Below are 23,978 nucleotides of genomic sequence, written 5' to 3'. Positions count from 1 at the left end.
TATTTCTGATGTAACTTCATCTCTTGGCCAAAGATCCTGACAAGCCATGTTCGACTCTGAACTCTTCCATTTATTAAATAGCACTTCAGAAAACATTCCCCTGCAGTATTTATAACCTAAATATGAGCTGCTGTTAGTGAATGAGAGCTTGAAAGGTAGATAATCAAAATACTGTCACTTCTCAATTTAAATTGAGAATTAATAAATTAGATAAGGTGTTTTAACATTCTTGCAGCTTTAACCAGAGGTTACTTAGATCTTCAGATACAGTGCAACTTTTAATATCTTTATTCTGTAGTTTAGGAAGGTATTTAGATTTCAAGTGTGATATTTTTGTATTTTAGTCGCATCCAGCTGTTAACAGTGCTGTCAATGAAACTATTTGCAAAAGTTGTCAAGAGCCTACTGAGGGCAATGAAGAAAAAGGAGAAGCCAAAAGGAGGAAGTCTGTTATTTCACAAGTGACTGGCTAAATTAATTAGGTTTGTTTTATCTGAAAATCTTTCAAGTTTAAAAATGTATTGCTAAATTCATAATTACTTTAAATTAGCAGTGTATCAGTGATGTGACTGTTCTTTTTTCTTGTTTTCAGGCTTGAACATTATAACATTTTTGTCCTTCTGTAGTGCTTTTCAGGTGCTGTAAATATTTGTGAAAATGAATTACTTTACAGATCTAGTTTTCTAAATCAGAATACACTTAATGAAAACTTATACAGTACTTTTAGCTAAGTGAAAGGGGAAATGACTGCCAAGATTAAGTATTGTTTCACAATTTCTTTCTGAAGGCTGTTTAATAGCTTGAACAGTTAGGGCTCTCTCTGTGACAACTTTGGCTGAAAAATCTACAACATTATATTTTGTCTAGGCTCGAAGAGTACTCTGTCACAAAATAGATATTTTTTTTTAAAGATGTAGCGTTCACTACATATCAAGGTACCACGATTAGATCACTGGTCGGCCTGGACCAGGGGAAGAGACAGATAACACACACAGTGTGAGTGCCAACTTCCGCCTTTTATTGCGCAGTTAATTCCTTTTATACTAACAAGGGTGGGCGGGGTTACAGATAAGTCATAGGGCTGCGACTAACCCTCCTTCTTTCCGTAACATCGCGAGATCTTCCGAACGCCGAACCCTACATAAAGAGTCAATTTAAATTACTACAAATCTTCATATGAATGCATGTAAGGGTTTTCATACTCTTATCAAATTTTTGTGTCAGGAAGTCTATCAGTAACTGGTATATGCTAGTTTATGTAGACAAAGTTTTTCTTTTTTACTTGCATAAGTATGTATTGTTTTAAAATCCTACTGAAACTAGATTGTGTCCTTTTAAAATATATTGTACTTGAACTTAAACTGCATTTATCTGAAATGTCTGCTGTTTATTGCTGCTGTATGTAGTCTCTACTACAAGGGAGAGAGGGAAAACCTTTCTACTACACTATGCATTTGGTATTACAGTATAACAAACATCTTTAGATTTACATCCTTAATTTTTTTAGCTCTGTTCATGTGATGTACACATGCACTCACACACATATACATATATACACAGAGTATGGAAGAGAGGTATGTGGTCTCTTTTCATGAAGATGTTGGTGGTATGTGTGGTCTAAATAATCCTAAAAGCACAAAACTAGGTGAGGATGGTAGTGATACATCTGTAGTACCTCAGTTATTTCTAACTCATTTCTGAAAACTACTGTATTACAGGAATATCAGTGTCCTTTTATTTTAGGTGTTAAATTCTCAACAGTTTTAGATACTACATTGATGGATGTTGTCAAGAGTTCTTTTGTTACAATGAGTTGGTAGCAGGAAGGAGACTGTAGATGTGTCAGGAATTCTTATTTTCTAGATTCTTTCCCAACTTCTTGTTGCTTTGAGGTTTTCTTTAATGTTTCCAACCCATGTTTCTAAGGACAGTATGATTTGGCTTCTCTGCTACACATTAGGGGCATGGTTTGATAAGTAACTTCATGGTAGTATTACTTAGCCTGTTGCTGCTGCTCTTTCCTGCCATTGTACTGTGCTGGTAAAAGCATTTGTTCATTGATTTGAGGAGCTGACCCTGCTTTTGGGAGTGGGGGAGACAATTTTATTTATTTTTTTAAGCTGGACTGCTTCGCTGGGAAGCTGTGCAAAAGCTTGTGTGGTGCTGGGGTGTCAGTGGGCTTAAAGCCACAAGTATTTTTTCAAACTGTCTCAAGTTGGTGCTGCCAAGGTAAATGGGTAGAAGTATGTGGAGAGCCCTTTAAATGAGAAGATGGGATGATAAAAGCCTGAGGGACTCCTTTTCCATAGGCCTCTAATTAGTCTTTTAATCAGCTAATCAAAGGCAAGTTAAGGACCAGTTTTACTTTCGCACTCCCGCTCTCTCTCCCCCCCATCTGTCTCTTCGTTGTCTCTCTAGTTCTGTCTGTCGCTTGTCTCTCGTGCATCTCTTGTTCTGTCTCTCTCTTTCTAGTTGTGTCTCTGTGCCTGTCTCTCGTGCTGGTCTGTCTCTCCCTCATGTCTGCCTCTCTGTCTTGCGCACGCTCTCTCTCTCATGTGTCTGTGTATCTCGTGTGTGCCTGTCTCGTGTGCCTGTCTCTGTCTCATCTATCTTGTTCTGTCTCCCTCTAGTTCTTTCAGTCTCATCTGTTTGGCTCTTGATGCATCTGTCTCTCTCATTGTGTGTGTCTCTCTTGCACGCCTTGCTCTCTCATTGTGCCTGTCCCATTGTCTCCTGCATCTGTCTCTAGTTTTGTGGGTCTGTCTCTCGTCTCTCTCCCTCTTGTCACTCTCTTGTCACGTCCACATCTTGCGTCCATCTTGTGACTCTTCCTTGCTCTTTCATCAAGTCTTTCATGCCTTGTCTCTCGTTATGTGTCTGTATCACGTGTTTGTCTCATTGTGTGTCTCTTGGTTCTTGTCCGGTGCCTCCCTTCTTGTCTCTCTCTCGCTAGTTGTGTGTTGCGCTCTCATCGTGCCTGTCTCCATCTCACTCCCTGGGTCCGTCTCTTGCTGTGTGCCTCTCTCACATCCTGTTCTGCCTCTCTTGTTGTTCGTCTGTGTCTTTGTCTCATTGTGTGTGTCTCGTGTGTCTGTCTCATCTTGCTTGTGCCTGTTTCTCTTGTGCTTCTCATTCTGTCGCGCCCTCTAGTTGTGCCCGTGCCCATCTCTCACGTCTCTCTCGTTTCACGTTCTGACTCTCTATTTGTGTGTGTCCCCCTGTATCATTGTGCCTGTCTCATGTCAGCCTTGCGTGCTTGTCGCCTCCCGTTCTGTCTCTCTCTAGGTGTGTATGTCTCATGTATGTCTCTCATTGTGTCTCTCTCTCTTGTGTGTCTGTCTGTCTCATGCATCTGTCTCTGTCTCTTGTGCATCTCTTGTGCCAGCCTCATTGTATGTCTGTCTGTCTCTCATCTCACATTCTCTCATGTTTTCTCACATTTTCTCTCATGTTGTGTGTGCCTCTCAAGCTTGCATGCTCTCTTTCTCTCCTGCTGTGCCTCTCTCATGTTGTCTGTGTCTCGGTATCTCTCACATTGTGTGTGTGCACCTCTCATGTTGTCTGTGTGTCTCCCTCCACTTTGTCCCTCTCCCTTCCCACCTTGTCTCCCCCCCTCCCCCCCTTGTCTATCACACCTTCTGTCTCACCTTGTCGCTCTTCCTACATTATATGGCTCTCCTCCCTCCCTCTCCCCGCTTCTCTCCTCCTCCCCCCTAAGCTCTTTATGTCTTTTGACCACTCTCCCAGACACCTCCCTCCGCCTCTCTCGTGCTCTATTTCAAAGTCATTCAATTTATTGCACTCTCAAGCCTTTGGTCTCTTTCTCTGTCAGGCTCTCACTCCAGCTATCTCCCTTTCTGCCCCTCCATGTCAGTATCTCCAGGTCTCTCCCCGCCCCCTGTCTCTCTCCCCCTCTTACCTTGCCATCTGGCTCTTACTCTGTGTCTCACACTCTCTGTCTCTCTGAGTCCGCCCCCCCCCCCATCTCTTGCCATCTCTCCATCGTCTCCCTCCATCTCCCCTTGCCTCCCTCCCCCCCCGCATGCTCCTTCTCCTCACACTTGCTCTTGCTCTCCCCACCCTGCTTGCCCCCCATCACTCACCCCATCTCTCAGACCCTCTCTCAGACCCCCCCTCACTCACTTGCTTTCCTCCCATCTCTCTTTCTCAGTCTTGCTCACTCTCTCAATCTTGGTCTCTGTCCCACCCCCACCCCCCCTCTTTCTAGCTGTGCACCGTGGTTCTACTCTTTCATGCTTCTCTCTGTCTTGCTGCCTTTCTCTCTATTGGTACATCTCTCTCAGTGTTTCAGTCTACCCCTCTGCTCAGGCTCTCTCTGTCTCTCTCTCAGAGCCTCCCTCAGCACCTCTCCCTTGTTCAGCCCTTTCCTCACTCATTTTAGCTCTCCCCATCTCGCTCTCTTGGGGTCATTCTCCACTTCTCTCTCAATTTCTCTCTCTCATTCTCAGCCTCAGGACTCCCCACCCCCCATCATTTTCTTGGTCTCTCTCACATGTTCTTGGTCTCTCACACTCTCCCTCTCAGTGTCACCTGGTCTGTCTTGGTGCCCCCCCCCCCCATCTCCCATCTCCGTCTCCCCCCCCCCCCCAATCTCTCCATCTCTCCTTCCTTCATTCTTCTTCTCCCTTTCCTTCTCCAGGTCTCAGACTTTCTCTCCCTGAGTCCCCTGTCCCGTCCCGTCCCCATTTGCACCCATCTGATTTTCTTGGTCTCCCTTTCACAAGCGTTCTCGCACTCTCTCACCCTCTCTCACTCACCACCTCACTGCCTCGGTACCCTATGCTCTCTCCCTCCCCCTCCATCTTGGGCTCGGCATCTCTATTTCTCTTGATCACTCTCTCAGTCTCACTGTGTGGGTGACTCTCAGCCCCCCCCCCCCCCCGATGTGAACACCCCCCCTGTCACAATCACATGCTCTCAGTCTCCCTCTGTCTTGGTCCTAGCCCCCCCCCCGCCGTGCTACCCCACCTATCTCTCCCCCCCACCATCTCTGTTCCACCCCCCCCCCCCCCTTTTTGGTCTCAAAAGCTCTGTTTATCCACGTCTCTCTCCCTCTCCTCTGTCTCTCCGTCCCCCTCCCCTCTCCCTTTCCCCCTCTCCCTCCCTCCCCTCCCCTTTCCCTTTGCTCTCTCTCTCCTTCCCTCTTTCTCTCTCCCCCAATCTTTTTTCTTCTCTTTTCTCTTTCTCCCCCCTTTCCCCTTATCTTTTTTCATTCTCATCCTATGTTTCGCCTCTGCTATTTAATCCTGCTCTCTCTTCCCCCATCCTTTTCTATCTTTCTCCTGCTCTTTTGCTGCCTCGTTCCCCTTCTCTCTTCCTCCATATCAACCTCTCTGTGTGTCCACCTCCCCCACTCTGTTTCTCCCTCTTCTTCCTCTTTTCCTGTCTCTTTCTCCCCCATCTCCTGTATACCTCTCCCCCTCCCCATCTCCCTCTCCCTGTCTCCCCCTTCCCTCTATTCATCTCCCCCTCTCCCCCTTCCCCCCTTTACTTATATCTCCTCCCACTTCTCTCTCTCTCCTGCTCTCCCCCCCTACCTTTCCCTCTCATGCCTTCCTTACCCACCTCTGACTCCCGCTCTCTATTTTATATCTTTCTCTCTCGCTATCTTTCACATCCTCTTTCTCCCTATCTTTTTATCTCTTATTCTCTCTCACTTTTGTGCACACCCTCTTTCGCTCTCTTTTCTTTTTCTCACAGGGCTAAGGTGATTATTTCCAAGTATTACAAACTCGTGATCATCAAACTTAGCTATATCTCTAAAACAGATCTAAAACTATATCTCTAAAACCCAGCTCTTCTAAAGGATTTTTGTTTTGTCATTTTAAAAGCATAGCATTGTCAAAATCCAGTTACTGATGATCAGTGTTACCGAATTTTAGCTCATAAACCATTAAATGCCTTGTTTGTAGTCTACTGCATTTTGTTTGTACACCTTTACATTCATATTGTTTGCTCGTTCTAATCCATATACATAGATGAGCAGTTCTCCAGATGATTTTTTTAGTATCAGTATGAACATTTAGAAGTATTGATAGGGAGAATTGTAATGATGTTACCATGAACATAAAATGGAATAAAATAAATCCTGGTGGAATTTTTTTAAGTTCTGTCATGATATGTCGCAATGTTTTTGACCTGCTCTGACAACTGTTTGTAAATATGAAAAAAATGTAGAGAGTAAGAGGTATGTTGTGGTTTAACCCCAGCCAGCAACTAAGCACCACGCAGCCGCTCACTCACTGCCGCCCATCCAGTGGGATGGGGGAGGAAATCGGGAAAAAAAGTAAAACTCCTGGGTTGAGATAAGAACGGTTTAATAGAACAGAAGAGAAGAAACTAATAATGATAATGATAACACTAATAAAATGACAACAGCAGTAATAAAAGGATTGGAATGTACAAATGATGCGCAGGGCAATAGCTCACCACCCGCCGACCGACACTCCGCCAGTCCCCGAGCGGCGATTCACTGCCCCCCCACTTCCCAGTTCCTAAACTAGATGGGACGTCACATGGTATGGAATACACCATTGGCCAGTTTGGGTCAGGTGCCTTGGTTGTGTCCTGTGCCAACTTCTTGTGCCCTGGCTGGGCATGAGAAGCTGAAAAATCCTTGACTGTAGTCTAAACACTACTGAGCAACAACTGAAAACATCAGTGTTATCAACATTCTTCTCATACTGAACTCAAAACATAGCACTGTATCAGCTACTAGGAAGACAGTTAGCTCTATCCCAGCTGAAACCAGGACAAGGTACACATTTGAAAATGAAAATGTTTGATTTGGTGGTATTGATTTCTATCTAAAGCAGCAATGTGCATATATAGCCATAAACTATTTAAACCAAAAGTGCGAAGTGTAGGGATTGGCGCTCGGAAGATCTCGCGATGTACGGAAAGAGAAGGGTTAAGGGAGGCGGGATGACCGACAGGCAGTATATAAGGGCGTGACGCAGTTGAATAAACGCCATTTGCAGCATCCTCATATTGGTGTCAGTGCTCTGTGGCCCAGGGTATGGTGGACCCTGTGCCGAGTCCCACGGGGTGATCAGACGAATGTCTACAAGTGGTGACCCTGACGTGATTGGACATCGGCGGATTACGCGGGGCGTAATCGAAGGCCTGGCCAGGCATGGAAGGAGTCCTGAAGGTGTTGGACTCGTGCTCTAGAGAGGTAAAAATCCCTATGGGACAAAAAGAAGCGAAAGCTTGCCTAGAGCGGCTCCTGAAAGAGGAAGCGATAGAGCGCCCGGGGGACATATTGTCTCCTGAGTGCTGGCCGAAATGCACCGCGGCTTTAGCGGAACGGGCTATGGCGACGCAGCATGGTCCGGAGTTAAAGACGTGGGGGCGGATTAGGGCGATTTTCAGGAAAGTGCGGGAGGAGGGCTTAACATGGAAGGAAGCAAAGAGATTGATGCACGCGCAGGCGGAGCGGGGCGTGCAGGCGGATGGGGGGGCGCGGACAGAAGGGCTGACGGAGGTAGCGGAGCAGACGCCTCTGGTGCTCCCAGTGCAGCCGTCGGCACCGGCCGAACCACCGGGATACCCTTGGGAGGAGTTTGAACGGGAGCGTGAACGGGCGAGAGAGGAGGAGCGGGAGAAAGATCGACAGTTAATTCAGGAGGCAGAGGAACCCGTGGCTGAGCAAAGGAGACGGGAGAAGGAGAGGCAGAGACTAGAGGAGGCGGAGAGGGCGGTGATGAAGGGATCGGAAAAGGAGCAGGCAGAGGAGGGAGCGGTTCCCCTGTATGATCCGGAGGATTGGGTGCCGGGACGTGTTTTGCGAACCGCGCCACAAGCTCACCCTAAGATGGCGCCGACATCCGCCTTCTCCCCGGATGTCTCTCCGGAGGTCGGGAGAGGCGGAGCACGGCCAAAGGAAGGAGGAAGGAAAGTCAGGACACCCCCTCTTACGCGCGTAGCGGAAGAGGAAGAGAGTGGTCCGGACTCAATCGAGGGGTCGGCTCAACGGTTAGAGGAGGCGTGGCAACTGGTGGGCGGACACCGCTGTCGTCCGCCGCACGCAGCGGTAAAACAAAAGCCTATCTCCGACTGTAAGGCGCAGTCGGCAGCAGCCAGTGAAACGGCAACGCCTATGCCTTTAATACCTGTGCCCGACCCAGCTACAGATCCGCTGCAGATGCTGCAGCGAGTAGTAGAGGAGATACAGGAGCAGGTGAAGCAACAGCGGCAGCTGCTACAAGCAGCTGGGGAACAGAAAGGAGTTCCCGATTCACCAAAGATCACGTTGCCAGACTGGAAAATTGTAGCAAAGGAATGTGTTATGGACGGCATACGTTTTGAAGGACCCCCTTTAGTTTGCCCAGTCCGAGCTGGTCCAGGTGGTGTGGGGGTGGAGTGGTCTCCGTTAGATAGCAAGCTTTTGCAACAAGTGAAGAAGGCCGTGGATGAATACGGCTTAGGACATCCCATGACAGGCTCTCTTTTAGATGTGGTTTTTTCCGGTTCACTGACTCCCTGGGATTCGCGACAGTTTTGCAGTATGATTTTGACTCCCACTTTTTTTTTGATTTGGAAAGAAGCTTGGACAAATAAGTTGCAGGCGGCACTAGTTGAGGCCCAACAAGAAAGGCCCAACCCATTACCTCATTCGTCAGTACAGCGTCTGCGAGGGTCAGACCCTGGTCAGCTGACGCCGCAGCAACAGGCGGGACAACTTACAGCTAGGGAATTAACAACGTCGACGCGGGCGGCGCGTGCAGCCTTGACAGCTGTTGCACCCCTGATGACTCCAAAGGAGCCATGGACGAAAATCAAGCAAGGGGTAGCGGAGGAATTTCCAAAATTTTGCGACCGGTTACAGGGAGCCATAGAGCAGGCGCATCTCCCTGATTCAGCTAAAGGACCAGTATTGTTGGAGTGTGTTAGACAGCAGGCGAATGAAACTACAAAAGCGATCTTACGAACTGTGCCTCTGGGGGCATCCCTTGGAGTGATGGTAGAGGCAGTATTGAAAAAGCAGCGGGAGGTTCCTGATTCAGTGGTACAGTCAGTTGTGGCTGCAGTAAGGGCTCCGGAGCTAAAAGGTAGCCCCGGACAGGTAGTTTGCTACCGTTGTGGTCGCAAAGGGCATAAAAGAGATCAATGCAAAGCAGAGAAGCGTGAGTCAGGAGGTCCTCCGGGGCCTTGTTGGAAATGCGGACTAACAGGACATCTGGCAAAGACCTGCCAAGCGGGAAACGGCTTTCGGGGGAGACAACGGGGCATGCCTCCCCCCACCTCACAAGAGCCCCGCAACGCATCCTCCGCAACGGCGATGGAACAGTCACGGAACCCCAAGTGGCCTTGGTGTTAGATTGCTGGGACAGGCCGCATGTACAGGTCTGTATACGGATAGTGGCCGACAACATCACACCGCGTGAGCTGTGGTGTTCTGCACTCATGGATACAGGTGCTGATGTCTCATGTCTTCCTCATGGTATGTGGCCAGATTCTTGGCCTACTGTACAGAGCCGCTTAGAAGGACTGGGTGGTAACTCTCTGTCAGAACATTCACTGCTGGCTTGTTGGGTTTCTGCCCAGGACTCCGACGGGTCAGTCTTGGTTGCTAATGTCAGACCGCATAAGGCACAGGTGTCTGAGCCTTTACTTGGCCGTGACGTGTTGCAACAATGGGGTGTCCGCTTGTCAAATTTTTGAGTGGGGCCACTGTCTACCTGATGCGCCGCGAGCTTGCGGTATGTATGAAGTGGAAAACCACTGATCCGGTTTGGGTAGAACAGTGGCCCCTCACGCAAGAAAAATTACTAGCGGCGACTGAAATAGTAAATAGAGAACTCGAAAAGGGACACCTTGTTGAGAGCACTAGTCCATGGAATACACCCATTTTTGTTGTCCCAAAGAAGGACAAGAACAAATGGCGGCTACTACAGGACTTGCGGGCCGTCAATGCGGTATTGGAAGACATGGGGCCTTTACAACCCGGCCTACCTATTCCCTCTGCTCTGCCAGATGGCTGGCCAATTTTGATCATGGACATTAAAGATTGTTTTTTCTCTATCCCGTTAGCAGAGGACGACCAAGAAAAGTTTGCCTTTACACTCCCAGCGACCAACCTAGCTGAACCAGCAAAGCGGTATCAGTGGACAGTTTTGCCGCAAGGCATGAAAAATTCACCAACCTTGTGTCAAAGGGCAGTGGCCCTTGCCCTGCAGCCGGTAAGACAAAACAATTCTCAGTTGGTCATCTATCACTACATGGATGATATTTTGGTGGCAGCGCCTTCGGAGGAGTCCCTCCGTTCTGGTGAGCAACAAATTTTACAGGCTCTGCAAGCGGAAGGCCTAGAAGTGCAGGAGGCTAAGACGCAAAAAGGGCCAGCCTGTAAGTATTTAGGGCTCAGCATTGGCCCTCATGCAGTCCGAGCACAACAGCAGATCTTGGAGCCAGTCGTTAATACTTTACATGACTTACAGAAATTAGTTGGAGCTTTGCAGTGGTTAAATGGTGTCTTGCCCATTCCTCCCGATTGGATGAGTCCTCTATATGAGCTCTTGAAAGGACACCACCCGTGGGAGAAAAGGACTTTGACTCAGGAAGCAAAGAACTCATTGAATAGAATTGCAGAACTCATGAGTGTAGAAAGCTTGCACAGATGGCAGCCAAAAGAACCATTGCAACTGTATTTGAGCCTGACAAAGAAGGGTGCTATTGGACTGGTAGGCCAAGGTGAACCCTCGAAGCCTAGGGCTCTATGGTGGATTACATCCACCCAGATAAAAACGGCTTTTCAAGCCTATTCAAAGGCACTGGCATTGTTGATTTTGCGGGGCCGCGAAGTAACCCGTAGGGTGTTTGGGAAAGAGCCAGACAGAATCTGGCTGCCGGTACGTGCGGAAACATGGCAAAGGAACCTGAGCCAACAGGACGAACTGGCTTTGGCCTTTGAGGGTTTTGTGGGACACCTAGCGTATGGGCCCACTCTTGAGGCAAAGACCTTTTTGCCGTTACTGTGTCTGAAGCCAGTCCTACGCATCAGTGAACAACCGGTGCAAGGTCCTACTCTGTTTACAGATGCGTCTTCACAGACGCAGCGAGCAGTAGTTGTATGGCAAGAAGGCACTGATTGGAAAAGAATGGTATACCAGGATGAATCGTGCTCAGTGCAGAAACTCGAAGCCCATGGGATTCGCATGGCTCTTTCCTTGTTTCCTGAACAGCCCTCGAACATCGTAACAGATTCGATATATGTGGCGAAACTGATACACACTATGGCAGAATCTGGCTGGCCTATTTCGGACGTAGCCGTCATGTTGGAAGCAGCGCTTACGCGACGTTCTGCGCCCGTCTCAATTATTCATGTGACAGCGCACACGAATCATTCAGGGTTCTATTATGATGGAAATCGTCGCGCTGACCTAGCTGCTCGTCAGGTGAACACTCTACAGCAGGCCCGGCAGTTACACCATGACTTACACATTGGGGCAAAGGCACTGTCACGGCACTGTGACATTCCCTTACACCAGGCACGGGACGTTGTGGCTACTTGTCCTCACTGTCAGCATGCTCCTTTGTGGCTCGCGGGAGTGAATCCGCGGGGGCTAGAGCCCTCGGAGTTATGGCAAACTGATTTCACCATGTATGCACCCTTTCAGCCATCCCCTCACATTGCGGTCACCATCGACACCTGCAGTGGCGTTCTCGTTGCGACTCTTCACAGAAAGGTTACGGCCCGTGCAGCGCAACAACATTGGCTGACTGCCATGGCGTGGTTAGGTTGCCCACGCACTATCAAAACAGATAATGGGTCCTGTTTTACCGCAGCTTCTACCCAACAGTGGGCAGATCGTTGGGGAATCCGACTGCTTCACGGTATTCCCTATAACAGTCAGGGACAGGCCATTGTAGAACGCGCACATCGCACATTAAAAGCCAAGCTTGATGTTCTTAGGGAGGGGGAGCAGGTACCCCAAGAGACAGACCCTCTTGACCACGAAAATCATCAGCAACAAAATCCCAAATGCCGACGTTCTGCTCGAGAGACCCCTGTGCACCGTAATGCACGGTTGTTGGCTTTAGCACTATTTGCACTCAATCAGTTTGCCCATGGTACAGAGTCACAGAGTCCAATGCAGAAGCATTGGCAACAGGCGATAAGGGGAGTAGGGCCACCAGTATTGGTCCGTGACCCAGAAACAGGAAAGTGGGAAGGAGGGTGGCGCTTGGTGACACAGGGAAGAGGGTATGCTGCAGTACAATCGTCAGAGCACCCAGACTCACGTGTGCGCTGGGTGCCGTCACGGTGGTTGAAACCAGACCTCAGTCAATAACGATTTGTTGTGAGTTATTTTGCAGGATGCCGTTCAGAAGATCATCTGAGTACCTGCACTGTGGTCGTTGTGACCCTTGGGTGCTTGTCAAGTACGACCGCTGTGGACAACAACTCTGGTGACGCACCAGCCGAACATCAAAATGGTGTGACCGATGTTTTGAACACCGCAGATCCACTTTACAGCAACCGCTGTGTGTACCCCATAAGCAGGGGACTATGATATGCTTTTAGACAAAGCCAATCAATTACAGGAGGCAGGTGACAGTGGCTTGACAATCTCCTCTCGTCGACCTGGCAATGGCTCCTGTCTTTGATTGACTGAAAAACGTTGACCCTATTTGGAATCCTTTTGGTGGTGGTTATTATGGTTTGTTGTGGGATACCAGCACTGACTGTTTGCGTGCGGAAACTCTTTATACAGAGTGCGGGTACCCACCAGTACACGAATTACCATGAGGTGGTGGGATCGATTATAACTGTAACGCCAGTTTGTACCGTCGGTCATCCGCCATAGTGAGGGGGGAATTGTAGGGATTGGCGCTCGGAAGATCTCGCGATGTACGGAAAGAGAAGGGTTAAGGGAGGCGGGATGACCGACAGGCAGTATATAAGGGCGTGACGCAGTTGAATAAACGCCATTTGCAGCATCCTCATATTGGTGTCAGTGCTCTGTGGCCCAGGGTATGGTGGACCCTGTGCCGAGTCCCACGGGGTGATCAGACGAATGTCTACAGCGAAGCAGTCTGATAGTTGAGTTCCTCTTTTTCACTTCTTTTTTCCTATAAATTAACTAACTCCATGTTAATTTTTCCATTTTCAGTCATCAAGTAAACAGGATAATAATTTACCTACAGAAGACAAAGAGATGGATACTGTCAAAGTTGATGTCCCGTTTGAAAAACTCAATAGCAAAGTACGTGGAATGTTACTGTTTTTAACCTAAAGAAGTTAACTTTAATACTGTGTACTTCAACTTGCAACTGTATGTTCAAATATTTAGAAGCTGTGACTGTCTCAGGAGTGGTTTAAAATGTAAAGTTTCATATGTATTCAGATATGTTTATACTGCTCATTGAAGCTAATGGGAATTAGAGATATCATCAGAGAGTAAACTTTAATGTAATGATATTTACTAACAGAAAGCATCTTGATCTGATGAAATTTTTTGCCTAAGTCACATATCAGAAGCTTCAGTTATGTGATTTCCCTGAGAAATTCTCAATCATTTAAACTATATCTTAAGTTTGCTAAGACACTTTATTTTTTCTTATCTTCATAGGATGTGATGAAAACAAATGATATATGCATTCCTAAAGTTGTTAGAAGAGGAAGGAAGAGAAAGGTAACAATATATTTAACTAACTTGTTAGAATCTGGATTGGAAGGTATTTTCTTATGGGATAGTCTGATTTCTTTAATAATAGAGTGCGTCAGTTTATAGTGCTTTTACCTTCCCCTGTGTGCACCATCACCACCTCCAATTTGAAAGGGTTGTAGTAACTTCTGTTTTCCCAGAGGCCATTTTGTCACTCACAATTCTGTGTTTGAACTTGATGCAAAGTAGGGAGCTCCCATCTTTTCCTGGTTTAGTGTAAATAAGAAATGTTAAGGAATAAATTGTTGTTAAACCACTAACAAAATAATCTCTTTTGCCTCCCCCCCCAACATTTCTGTAACATGTTCATAATACCAAATCAAACACTTGAAATACTGTCCTTTTTCATGAGGCTATGCTTATGTAGTCACATCGATCTGGCATAAATCTGGCCACTTTCTGAAAGCAGTGGTCCCAACTGCTTCCACTTCTTGTGCAAGCATTAATGATCATGCAGCCACACGGCAAGCCAGATCAGGAAGCTGATCTAGAATAAAAAGTAGGGTAAAGTCTGATTTTAAGTTGAAGCCATTTCCTGATTCAACTTGCTTGCATTAGTGCTGGCAGCAGAAGTGAGTATGAAGGTATAACCATGGCCTTATTGTGCTATGCCATGAATCATTAGCATACTGAATATCAGAAAGATAAAGAAAGATGCAGCATTTGTATGTGCTTATAAGAATTCTCTTTTTTAAAAAACAGAGTTTAAATAATACCTTATTAAAAATCCAGCCTCCAACCTGGAACACTGAGGAGCCAAAAGACTGTGTGGGTGTTTTGGATTTTTTTAACTTCCCAAAGGGACAAAAACCTCTCAGATGACACTCTGAAAGAGAGATCTCATTCTTGAACTTTTTAAACACTCGAGCTTTCTGGTTCTTTGGCCTTAAAATGGCTTCCAGGCCCAAGATGATTTTCTCTGTCAGGCATGTGCAGCTCTGCTCAGATGAAAAAGGTGTTTGAAAACTTCTCCCATAAGATCTTTAAAATGAATTAAGATTATTTTTTTTTTAAAGTCTGAGCCTGACTTTATTCATATAAAACTGGACTAATTGCATCCATCCCCATGTCAGTGGTATGAGCTAGAACTTTTGGTACTAACAAGGCTACAAGTATATGTAGTGGACAAAGATGTACAAAGGGGTACATTTTCTTTAATCTTAGTTTTCTGTCCAACGTACGTGTGTCAGTCAAGTTTGTCTCTGTATGTTCTTGTTTATGGCTCCTTTGACCAGATATCCTTAAAGGAGCAGACACTCTCCTTCCACATACCCTTACAAAGACATGCAGCTAACTGTCCACACCAACACAAGCGCTCACAGCCAAGTTCTCATCAACTACACTTGCTGTTTGCAGCCTGTTCTTGTGTTACAAGACAAGAGTTTTGGCTAAAAGACAAGAGTTTTGAACTGTGACAAGAATGGGCTGCAGAAAGGAAGTGTAGGCAGGTAGGAGAATTTGGCTGTGAATATTGTGTTGGCATGGGCAGTGTCTGCAGGTCCTTGCACAGTCAAGAGAACAGCTTGTTGGTAAAGATGGTTTTTGGCTGGTGAGCAAGGAGAGTGCCCAGAGCTTCAGTCAGAGTGCAACAAGAATTAGCTGCAGAAGGCAGTTGTAGGCAGGAAAGAGAAAATGGCTGTGAGTGCTTGTGTTGGTGTGGGCAGTGGCTGTGTGTCCTTTTTAAGTGAGCAGTTGAGATGAGAGCTTAGTGGTAGACACAAGTTTCAGCTGTCAAGCAAGGGGAAGCAAGGTGCTCAACTGCAGTCAGAGTGCAACAGAATGGACTGTGGAAAGGCAAGGCATATGCAGGAAAGAGAAGTTGGCTCTGAGGACTTATGTTGGTGTGGGCAATGGCTGCATGCCCTTAAGAAGCGGACAGTTCAGACGAGAGTTTAGCAGTAGAAGTGAGTTTTGGCTGGTATGTGTGGGGAAGCCCAGAGCTTGGGTCAGAGTGTGAGAAGAATTTACTGCAAAAGGCATTGTAGGCACTCAAGAGAATTTGACTGCAAGATTGTGTTAGAGTGGGCAAGGGCTGACAGGGAGGATAAGGGTTGGGCATGAGAGGGGTGGGCTGGTAGGGTAGGGCTTTGGCTTGGAGGAATTGGTGTGCAGGGTAAGGGTTGGTCTTGGAGTGGTTGTTAGGTAGGGGTATGGGTTGGGCTTGGAAGAGTTGGTGGGTAGGGTAAAGATTGGTCATAGAGGGGTTGCTGGTAGGTTATGAGTTGGGGTTGGTGAGCAGGGAAAGGATTGGGCTTGGAGGGGTGGGTGGGTAGGTAGGAGAAGGGTTGGAGCTGGAGGGATTGGGTAGAGTATGGATTGGACTTGGAGGGGATGGTCTTGGAGAGGTTTAGCTTGCTTTGAGGGGTTGGGTGTGGAATGGTTAATGGGCTTGGGAGGGATGGGCTGGTGGGAAGGGTAAGGGTTGGGCTTGGGGGATTTGAGGTTAGGATAAGAGTTGGGCTATTTGGGTTTGGACTTGGAGGGTTTGGCAGGCAGGGGTTGGTGGGTAGGATAAAGGCTGTACTTGGAAGGGGTGGGGTTGAAGGAGTTGGCAGGCATGGGAAGGGTTGGGGTTAGGGAAAGTGTTGGGCTTTGACAGGTTGACAGGCAGGGTAAGGGTTGGGCACTGAGGGGTTGGTGGACAGGGTAAGGGATAGGCTTGGAGGGGTTAGCAGCAGGGCTTGGAAGCACTGGGCTTGGAAGGGTTGGTGGTTAAAGGAAGGGACAGGGTAAGGGGTTGGCATTTGGTTTGCATAGTGTTGGAGTTTAAGAAGTTGGGGGGTCAGGGTGAGAGTTGGGCTCAGAGGGGTTGGCGGTTAGGGTAAGGGTCAGGGTAAGAGGGGTTGGCATTTGGTTTGGGTAAAGTGTTGGAGTTTAAGGAGTTAGGGGGGTCAGGCTGAGGGTTGGGCTCAGAGGGGTCAGCAGTTAAGGTAAGGGTTTTGGTTAGAGGGGTGTGGTTAGGGTAGAGCATTGGTGTTAGCAAGTTTGGTGGTTAGACTAGGCCTTGTGTTTCGAGGGGTTGGGGGTTAGGCTGGGGGCTGGGTTTGAGCTGCTTTCAGTTGGGGTTAGAGTGGTTGGATTTTAGGCTAGGGGTACAGGTTGGGCTTGGAGGAATTGTCAAGAAGGGTAAAAGTTGGGGTTGGAGGGGTTGGTGGGTTGGCTAGACCTTGGGCTTACAAGGGTTGGTGGTTAGAGATGTTGGGGTTTAGGCTAGAGGTTGGGCTGAGAGGGGGTTGGTGGATAGGGTAAGGTTTGGGCCTAGAGTGCTTGGTACTTAGGGTTAAGGGATGGGCCTGGAGGGGTTGGGCTTAGAGGGGTGAGCAGCTAGGTTTAAGGGTAGGTCTTTGAGGGCTTAACCATCTGGATATGGGTTGAGCTTGGAGGGCTTGGTGTGATAGGGTAGGGGTTGGGATTGGAGGGATGGGTAGACAGGGTAAGGGGTTGGTCTTTGAGGGTTTGGAGGGGTTGGCAGGCAGAGTAAGGGTTGGGCTTGGAGGGGTTGATGAGCTTTGATGGGTTGGGCTTTGAAGTCCTTCATGGGTAGGGGGAGGGTTGGAGCCAGAGGGGTTGGCAGTTAGGGGATATGTCAGGGCTTGGAAGAGGTTGGTGGGTAGAGGAAGAGTTGGGATTGGCTATTAGTGGAAGTTTTGGGTTTGGATGGGTTGGCAGTTGGGGTATATTTGGGAGTTAAAGGACTTGGAGGTTAGGCTAGGGGTTGGGCTTGGAGGGGTTGATGGGTAAGGTAAGGGTGGGCTTGGAGGATTTTGGGTTGGGGTGAGGGTTGGGATTGGAGGGGTTAGTGCATAGGGGAAGAGTTGGAGAGATGTATTGGGCATAATTGGCAAGGTTTTGGTAGCAGGAGCAGGGTGCAGGGATGACCTGTGTAGGAGGAGGTCACGGACTGCCTTGTGCTGGTCATAGCCAGTTCCAGCTGGTTCAGCAACAGACAAAATGGACTGACTGCGCACCAATACTGAACCACTCAGATGACTTTACAGCGCCTCTGCAAAAACATATTTAAGGGTGGTAAATGCTGAGAAAACAATGCCAGAGCGGGACAACTGGCCTGTGGGGGACCCATGATGGAGCAGTGTGTTCCTGAAGCACTGTACCCCACGCTGGAGCAAGGGAAAAGTGTGAGGAAGGAGCGGCAGAGAAGAACTGTTATGAACTGACTGCAACCCCCCATTCCCCACCCCTCTCCCCTGCACTGCTTGTGGGGGCAAGAGGTAGAAGAGTCAGGAACAAAGGAGTGAAGTTGAGTCTGGAAATAAAGGGGTGGTGGTGGTGGGAAGGTGTTTTTAGTTTTGTCTTTGTTTCTTACCATCCTACTCTATTTTTAATTGGCAACAAATTAAATTATTTTTCCCCAAGTTGAGTCTTTTTTGGCTGTCATGGTAATTGGAGAGTGATCTCCCTGTCCTTATCTCAACCCATGATCTTTTCCATCTTATTTTCTCCCCTTGTCCTGCTGAGGAGAGGGAGTGAGAGAACAGCTGGGTGGGGGTCTGGAGCCAGCCAAGGTCAACCCACCACAGAGTGCATGTTTATTTGTATTGTATACCTCTGTTTGTGTGCCTCCTAGGAATACGTGCTTAGCCTCACTACTGGTTGGACCTGGGGACATGTAGCTGTGGCAGCCTCGCTTCTCTCACCCTGTTGGATTCAGAAACCCCTAACATCAGGGACAGAGTGAGAGGGAAGGCAGAGAAAGGGAGAAGATAGAGAGATGACAAAAGGAGGGACAGAGAAAGAGAGGCTGAGAGAGAGAGAGGCAGTGTCATGGTTTAGGTCAGGACAGACTAAATGCATACATTAATTACTATGCAATAATTGTATCCACGTGTGTCCTGGTTTCAGCTGGGATAGAGTTAATTGTCTTCCTAGTAGCTGGTACAGTGCTATGTTTTTGAGTTCAGTATGAGAAGAATGTTGATAACACTGATGTTTTCAGTTGTTCCTAAGTAATGTTTAGTCTGAAGTCAAGGATTTTTCAGCTTCTCATGCCCAGCCAGCAAGAAGGCTGGAGGGGCACAAGAAGATGGGAGGGGACACAGCCAGGACAGCTGACCCAAAGTGCAAAGTGGCCAACGGGGTATTGCATACCATATGATGTCACATCTAGTATATAAACTGGGGGGAGTGGGGGTGGGGGGATTGCCGCTTGGGGACTAACTGGGCGCCGATTAGCAGGTGGTGAGCAATTGCACTGTGCATCATTTGTACATTCCAATCCTTTTATTATTACTGCTGTCATTTTATTAGTGTTACCATTATCATTATTAGTTTCTTCTTTTCTGTTCTATTAAACTGTTCTTATCTCAACCCACGAGTTTTACTTCTTTTTCTGATTTTCTTTTCCATCCCACTGGGTGTGGGGGGACAGAGTGAGTGGCTGCATGGTGCTTAGTTGCTGGCTGGGGTTAAACCATGACAAGTCACATGCACATGACCCATGTGGCAGAAGTTTGTACAAAGTGCACCATCGTCCTATGCCAACTCACTGGCGATAATGACCTGGAAAGATGAAGAGGCACTAACATTGGATGAAGTGGCTTGTGAACTCTGTCAATATAAAGAAAATCTCTCCTCCTCCCTATAGGCTTGCATTTCAGCTGTGGAGAAGCTATCCCAGGATGTCCAGCAAATCAAAGAGGATATGTCCTACTCCCCACTTGTAAGGACCAATGTCTCGGCTATTAGGAGTGAGCGTTCTTCTGTCCGAGAGACAGAATATTAGAAGGTACACACCACGAGGTGCCCTGTGGTTTTACCTATGTGATCATGGAGAGGACATGAGGAAATGGGATGGAAAACCTACCTCGGTCCTAGATGCATGGGTATGTGAGTTGCAAGGAAAAACCACCACAAAAGGGGATTCTCCCAGGAAAAATGCTGCAGTTTCCAAACAGAATAGAACGGCTGATCTTACTTCTGATCCTCTTGAAGGGACTTTGAAGTCAGTTTTACGAGAAGTCGGTAATGGATACTCTGACCAGAATTAGAGGGGCCCTGCCTCCAGCCAGGTGGAGGAAAGGGATAGCCGGGTCTATTGGACTGTGTGGATTCGATGGCCTGGTGCATCAGACCCACGGGAGTATAAGGCTCTAGTAGACACTGGTGCACAGTGTACTCTAATGCCATCAAGTTATAAAGGTGCAGAACCCATTTGTATTTCTGGTGTGACAGGGGGATCCCAACAGCTAACTGTATTGGGAGCTGAAGTGAGTCTAACTGGGAATGAATGGCAGAAACACCCCATTGGGACTGGTCCAGAGGCTCCGTGTATCCTTGGCATAGACTATCTCAGGAGAGGGTATTTCAAGGACCCAAAGGGGTATCGATGGGCTTTTGGTATAGCTGCCTTGGAGACGGAGGGAATTGAACAGCTGTCTACCCTGCCTGGTCTCTCTCAAGATCCTTCGATTGTGGAGTTGCTGAGGGTTGAAGAACAAGTGCCAATTGCTACCACAATGGTGCACTGGCGGCAATATCGCACCAACCGAGACTCTCAAAGGCAGCCAAGAGGTATGCCGCAATTAATATTGCTAATGCGTTTTTCTCAATCCCTTAGGCAGTAGAGTGCCGACCGCAGTTTGCTTTCATGTGGAGGGGCATCCAGTACACCTGGAACCAACTACCCCAGGGGTGGAAGCACAGCCCCACCATTTGCCATGGAATAATCCAGACTGCACTGGAAAAAGGAGAAGGTTCAGAATACCTGCAATACATTGATGACATCATCGTATGGGGCAACACGGCAGAAGAAGTCTTTGAGAAAGGGAAGAAAATAATCCAAATCCTTCTGAAAGCCGGTTTTGCCATAAAAGAAAGTAAGGTCAAGGGACCTGCACAGGAGATCCAGGTTTTAGGAGTAAAATGGCAAGATGGGCGTCGTCAGATCCCAATGGACGTGATTAACACAATAGCAGCTATGTCCTCACCGACTAATAAAAAGGAAACACAGGCCTTCTTTGGTGTTCTGGGCTTTTGGATAATACATATTCCAAATTACAGTCTGATTATAAGCCCTCTCTATCAAGTGACCCAGAAGAAGAATGATTTTAAATGGGGCTCTGAGCAATAACAAGACTTTGAACAAATTAAATGGGAGATTGTTCATGCAGTAGGCCTTGGACCAGTCCGGACAGGACAAGATGATAAAAATGTGCTCTATACTGCAGCCGGGGAGAATGGCCCTACCTGGAGCCTCTGGCAGAAAGCACCTGGGGAGACCTGAGGCCGACCTCTGGGGTTTTGGAGTCGAGGATATCGAGGATCCGAGGCTCACTATACTCCAACTGAAAAAGAGATCTTGGCAGCATATGAAGGAGTTTGAGCTGCCTCAGAAGTGGTTGGTACTGAAACACAGCTCTTCTTGGCACCCTGACTGCCAGTGCTGGGCTGGATGTTCAAAAGGAGGGTCTCCTCTACTCATCACGCGACTGATGCCACATGGAATAAGTGGGCTGCACTGATCGCACAATGGGCTTGCATAGGAAACCCCGATTGCCCAGGAATTTAAGAAATGATCACGGACTGGCCAGAAGGCAAAGATTTTGGAATGTCGCCAGAGAAAGAGGTGACACGGGCTGAAGAGGCCCCGCTGTATAATAAACTGCCAGAAAATGAGAGGCAATATGCCCTGTTCACTGATGGGTCCTGTCACATTGTGGGAAAACATCAGAGGTGGAAGGCTGCTGTATGGAGTCCTATACGACAAGTTGCAGAAACTGCTGAAGGAGAAGGTGAATCGAGTTAGTTTGCAGAGGTGAAAGACATCTGTAGGGTTCAATTATATGGAACTTAGTTACTGGGCCTGAAAGTAGGTCATGGTCGCAAGAGCATTCCAGATGCCTTTAGAAGGTCTTGAACAGAATAAACAAGAAGACAGAAAAAGAAAGATTCCAAGTAGAAAAACACAGGTGCGCATTTCACGATAAAGGGAACTTGGCACAAACAACCTCAATTCAGGGGCTTATCTTGGCCAATTGGACTGAGACAAGTTTCACATGCACTAGTTAATATAGCCAATTATGTCCTGTGTTTATGCGCGTGTACAGAGCGAGTATAACTAACTGTATCTTATGTTTATATGTGTGGACAGTATCGATATAACCAATCACATTTTATGCTTGTGCGCGTGGACACCAAATGCTTGCATGCAGCAGCCAATCAAAGCTTCTAAACAACTTAGAGAATTGTATAAGAATGATCAGCTAGGCTCAATAAACTGGTGACTTTAATCATCATATTGGTGTCCTGTCGTCCAGGCCCCGCATGGAATAACCCCAAACCCTACAGCCATCCAGCTAGCATTAGACATTGATGACCAGGAAAAGTGGCCAGTGCTCTATCTCTATACTGATTCTTGGATGGTGGCAAATGCCCTTTGGGGGCAATGGAAGCAGAGCAGCTGGCAGCGCAGAGGTAAACCCATCTGGGCTGCCGCACTGTGGCAAGATATTGCGTCCTGGCTAGAGAATCTCGTTGTAAAAGTACATCACGAAGATGCTCATGCACCCAAGAGTCAGGCCACTGAAGAACATCAAAACAACCAGCAGGTGGATCAGGCTGCCAAGATTAAAGTGTCTCAGGTGGACCTGGACTGGCAATATAAGGGTGAGCTATGTATGGCTTGGTGGGCCCATGACACCTCAGGCCATCAGGGAAGAGATGCAACATATAGATGGGCTCATGAACGAGGGGTGGACCTGACCATGGACACTATCGCACAGGTTATCCATGAATGTGAAACATGTGCTGCAATGAAGCAAGCCAAGCGGTTAAAGCCCCTGTGGTATGGAGGGCGATGGCTGAAATATAAATATGGGGAAGCCTGGCAGATTGACTATATCACACTCCCACAAACTTGCCAAGGCAAGTGCTATGCACTTACAATGGTTGAAGCAACCACTTGATGTTGCAATTGAAAACGGATTCTGAAGCTGGTTGCAAACGAAGACCCTTGATTGAACAAAACGAGTCCTTCTATCTGCTAGCTGTGGCCGATGCAACAGCCAGCAATCATAGGCAGAAGCTTTCCAAAATTTTCGATGCAGCAGCAACTATCTTATCTCTACACTTGGCTCCGTGTCCTTCCAGCATAATTACTTCACTGGGAACTTCACTGTTGCCATGGCTTTCTGCCAACCAGAGTAATAATATTATTGTTTCCACAGGTGGTCACTGAGTGAAGTGTTCCCACATCTCCCCTTCTTTGTTTATAATTAACACAGCCTTACTTGATCTATCAATTAATTTTTAAACACATTGCAACATACAAGGCACACATTAAAATACATTAAAACACTACAAGACAAATCAAAAGTGTCTTAACTAATGATTTAAGAGCAGGTCTATTTTGTAAGGTTGCGTGTCTAATACCATCTACATCTAACAGTAAATCAAATAATGCTATACCAATCAGTATTCAGGGACCCCATAATTTGTGATTCCTGTGGTAGCAATGCAGGTGAATGCCCGATCCATGGAAACCAGGCATTCCCATCCATTGAGTCCATGACCTGCTGCACAGGGGTCTCCATCAATAGGTTCTTAAACTTTGTTGATGTCAGCGGAACCCCCTATTAAACCTGTGGAAAAGGGATTGTTCAGTGTTGCTGTAGTGAGGCATAAGCAATCTTGTCCAGTCACATCAGCCAGGGTCATCCAGATGTTTTCTTTGGTTTGCGGCGGTATCCATGACTACATCCATCCGAGGGCTGTGAGGAAGATGGACCATCCATACATTCTTGTGCCGTCTTGCTCTGCAAGCTCAGCCCAGCAATCGGTAGGTGCCAGCTTTACGTGGGCGTCCCCACAGAGGCAATGGTGGCCTTTCCATACACCAGCCCGATGTTCTTTGGAAAATCCCAGTATTTATACATTTGCGGAGGAACAGGTTTCGGCACACGTGGCCAGCGGGTGCTAAAATCCGCCTCAGTTGCAACATGGGGAGCCTATGACGCATGCACTCGCTGGCCAGGCGCACTGCACGAGCCATAGCCATCCTGTCTATTGGTTCATGGGCTTTGTGATGCGGTTGCAATGCACAGAGAATCTTGACCTGTCATGTTGGCCAAGGTGACCCACACGTTAGTTTTTGGCTGAGGTGGTATTCATATTGCCACATCATCTAGGATGTTCCAGATGATGATGGTCGTACAAATCGAGCAGGAGTCCATCGTGGGCCTGTATCTGTGGAAACACAAGCATAACCTCACCCCCATGTTATTAATGGAAATGGACCTTCCCATTGCCCTGTTTCTAGATTCTTAACTA

General features: G+C 47.5%; 2 protein-coding genes across 3 annotated transcripts in view; both read left to right on the top strand.

The window, feature by feature from the left end:
• Positions 1 to 23,978, top strand: part of LOC126035485 (uncharacterized) — a 349,826-nt gene that overhangs the window by 97,580 nt on the left and 228,268 nt on the right. The window lies entirely within an intron of this gene.
• Positions 1 to 23,978, top strand: part of LOC126035578 (lens epithelium-derived growth factor-like) — a gene marked incomplete at its 3' end in the record, with an annotated part of 129,910 nt that overhangs the window by 78,119 nt on the left and 27,813 nt on the right. Inside the window, 3 exon segments of the mRNA XM_049794220.1 lie at positions 345 to 461; positions 13,140 to 13,232; positions 13,599 to 13,661. Of these exon segments, the coding sequence (XP_049650177.1) occupies positions 345 to 461; positions 13,140 to 13,232; positions 13,599 to 13,661 (273 nt within the window).

Source organism: Accipiter gentilis, chromosome W, assembly GCF_929443795.1.
Source record: "Accipiter gentilis chromosome W, bAccGen1.1, whole genome shotgun sequence".
NCBI classification, from domain to species: Eukaryota; Metazoa; Chordata; class Aves; order Accipitriformes; family Accipitridae; genus Astur; species Astur gentilis.
The sequence above is the reverse complement of the archived record's forward strand: the minus strand, read 5'-3'. Positions and strand labels throughout refer to the sequence as shown.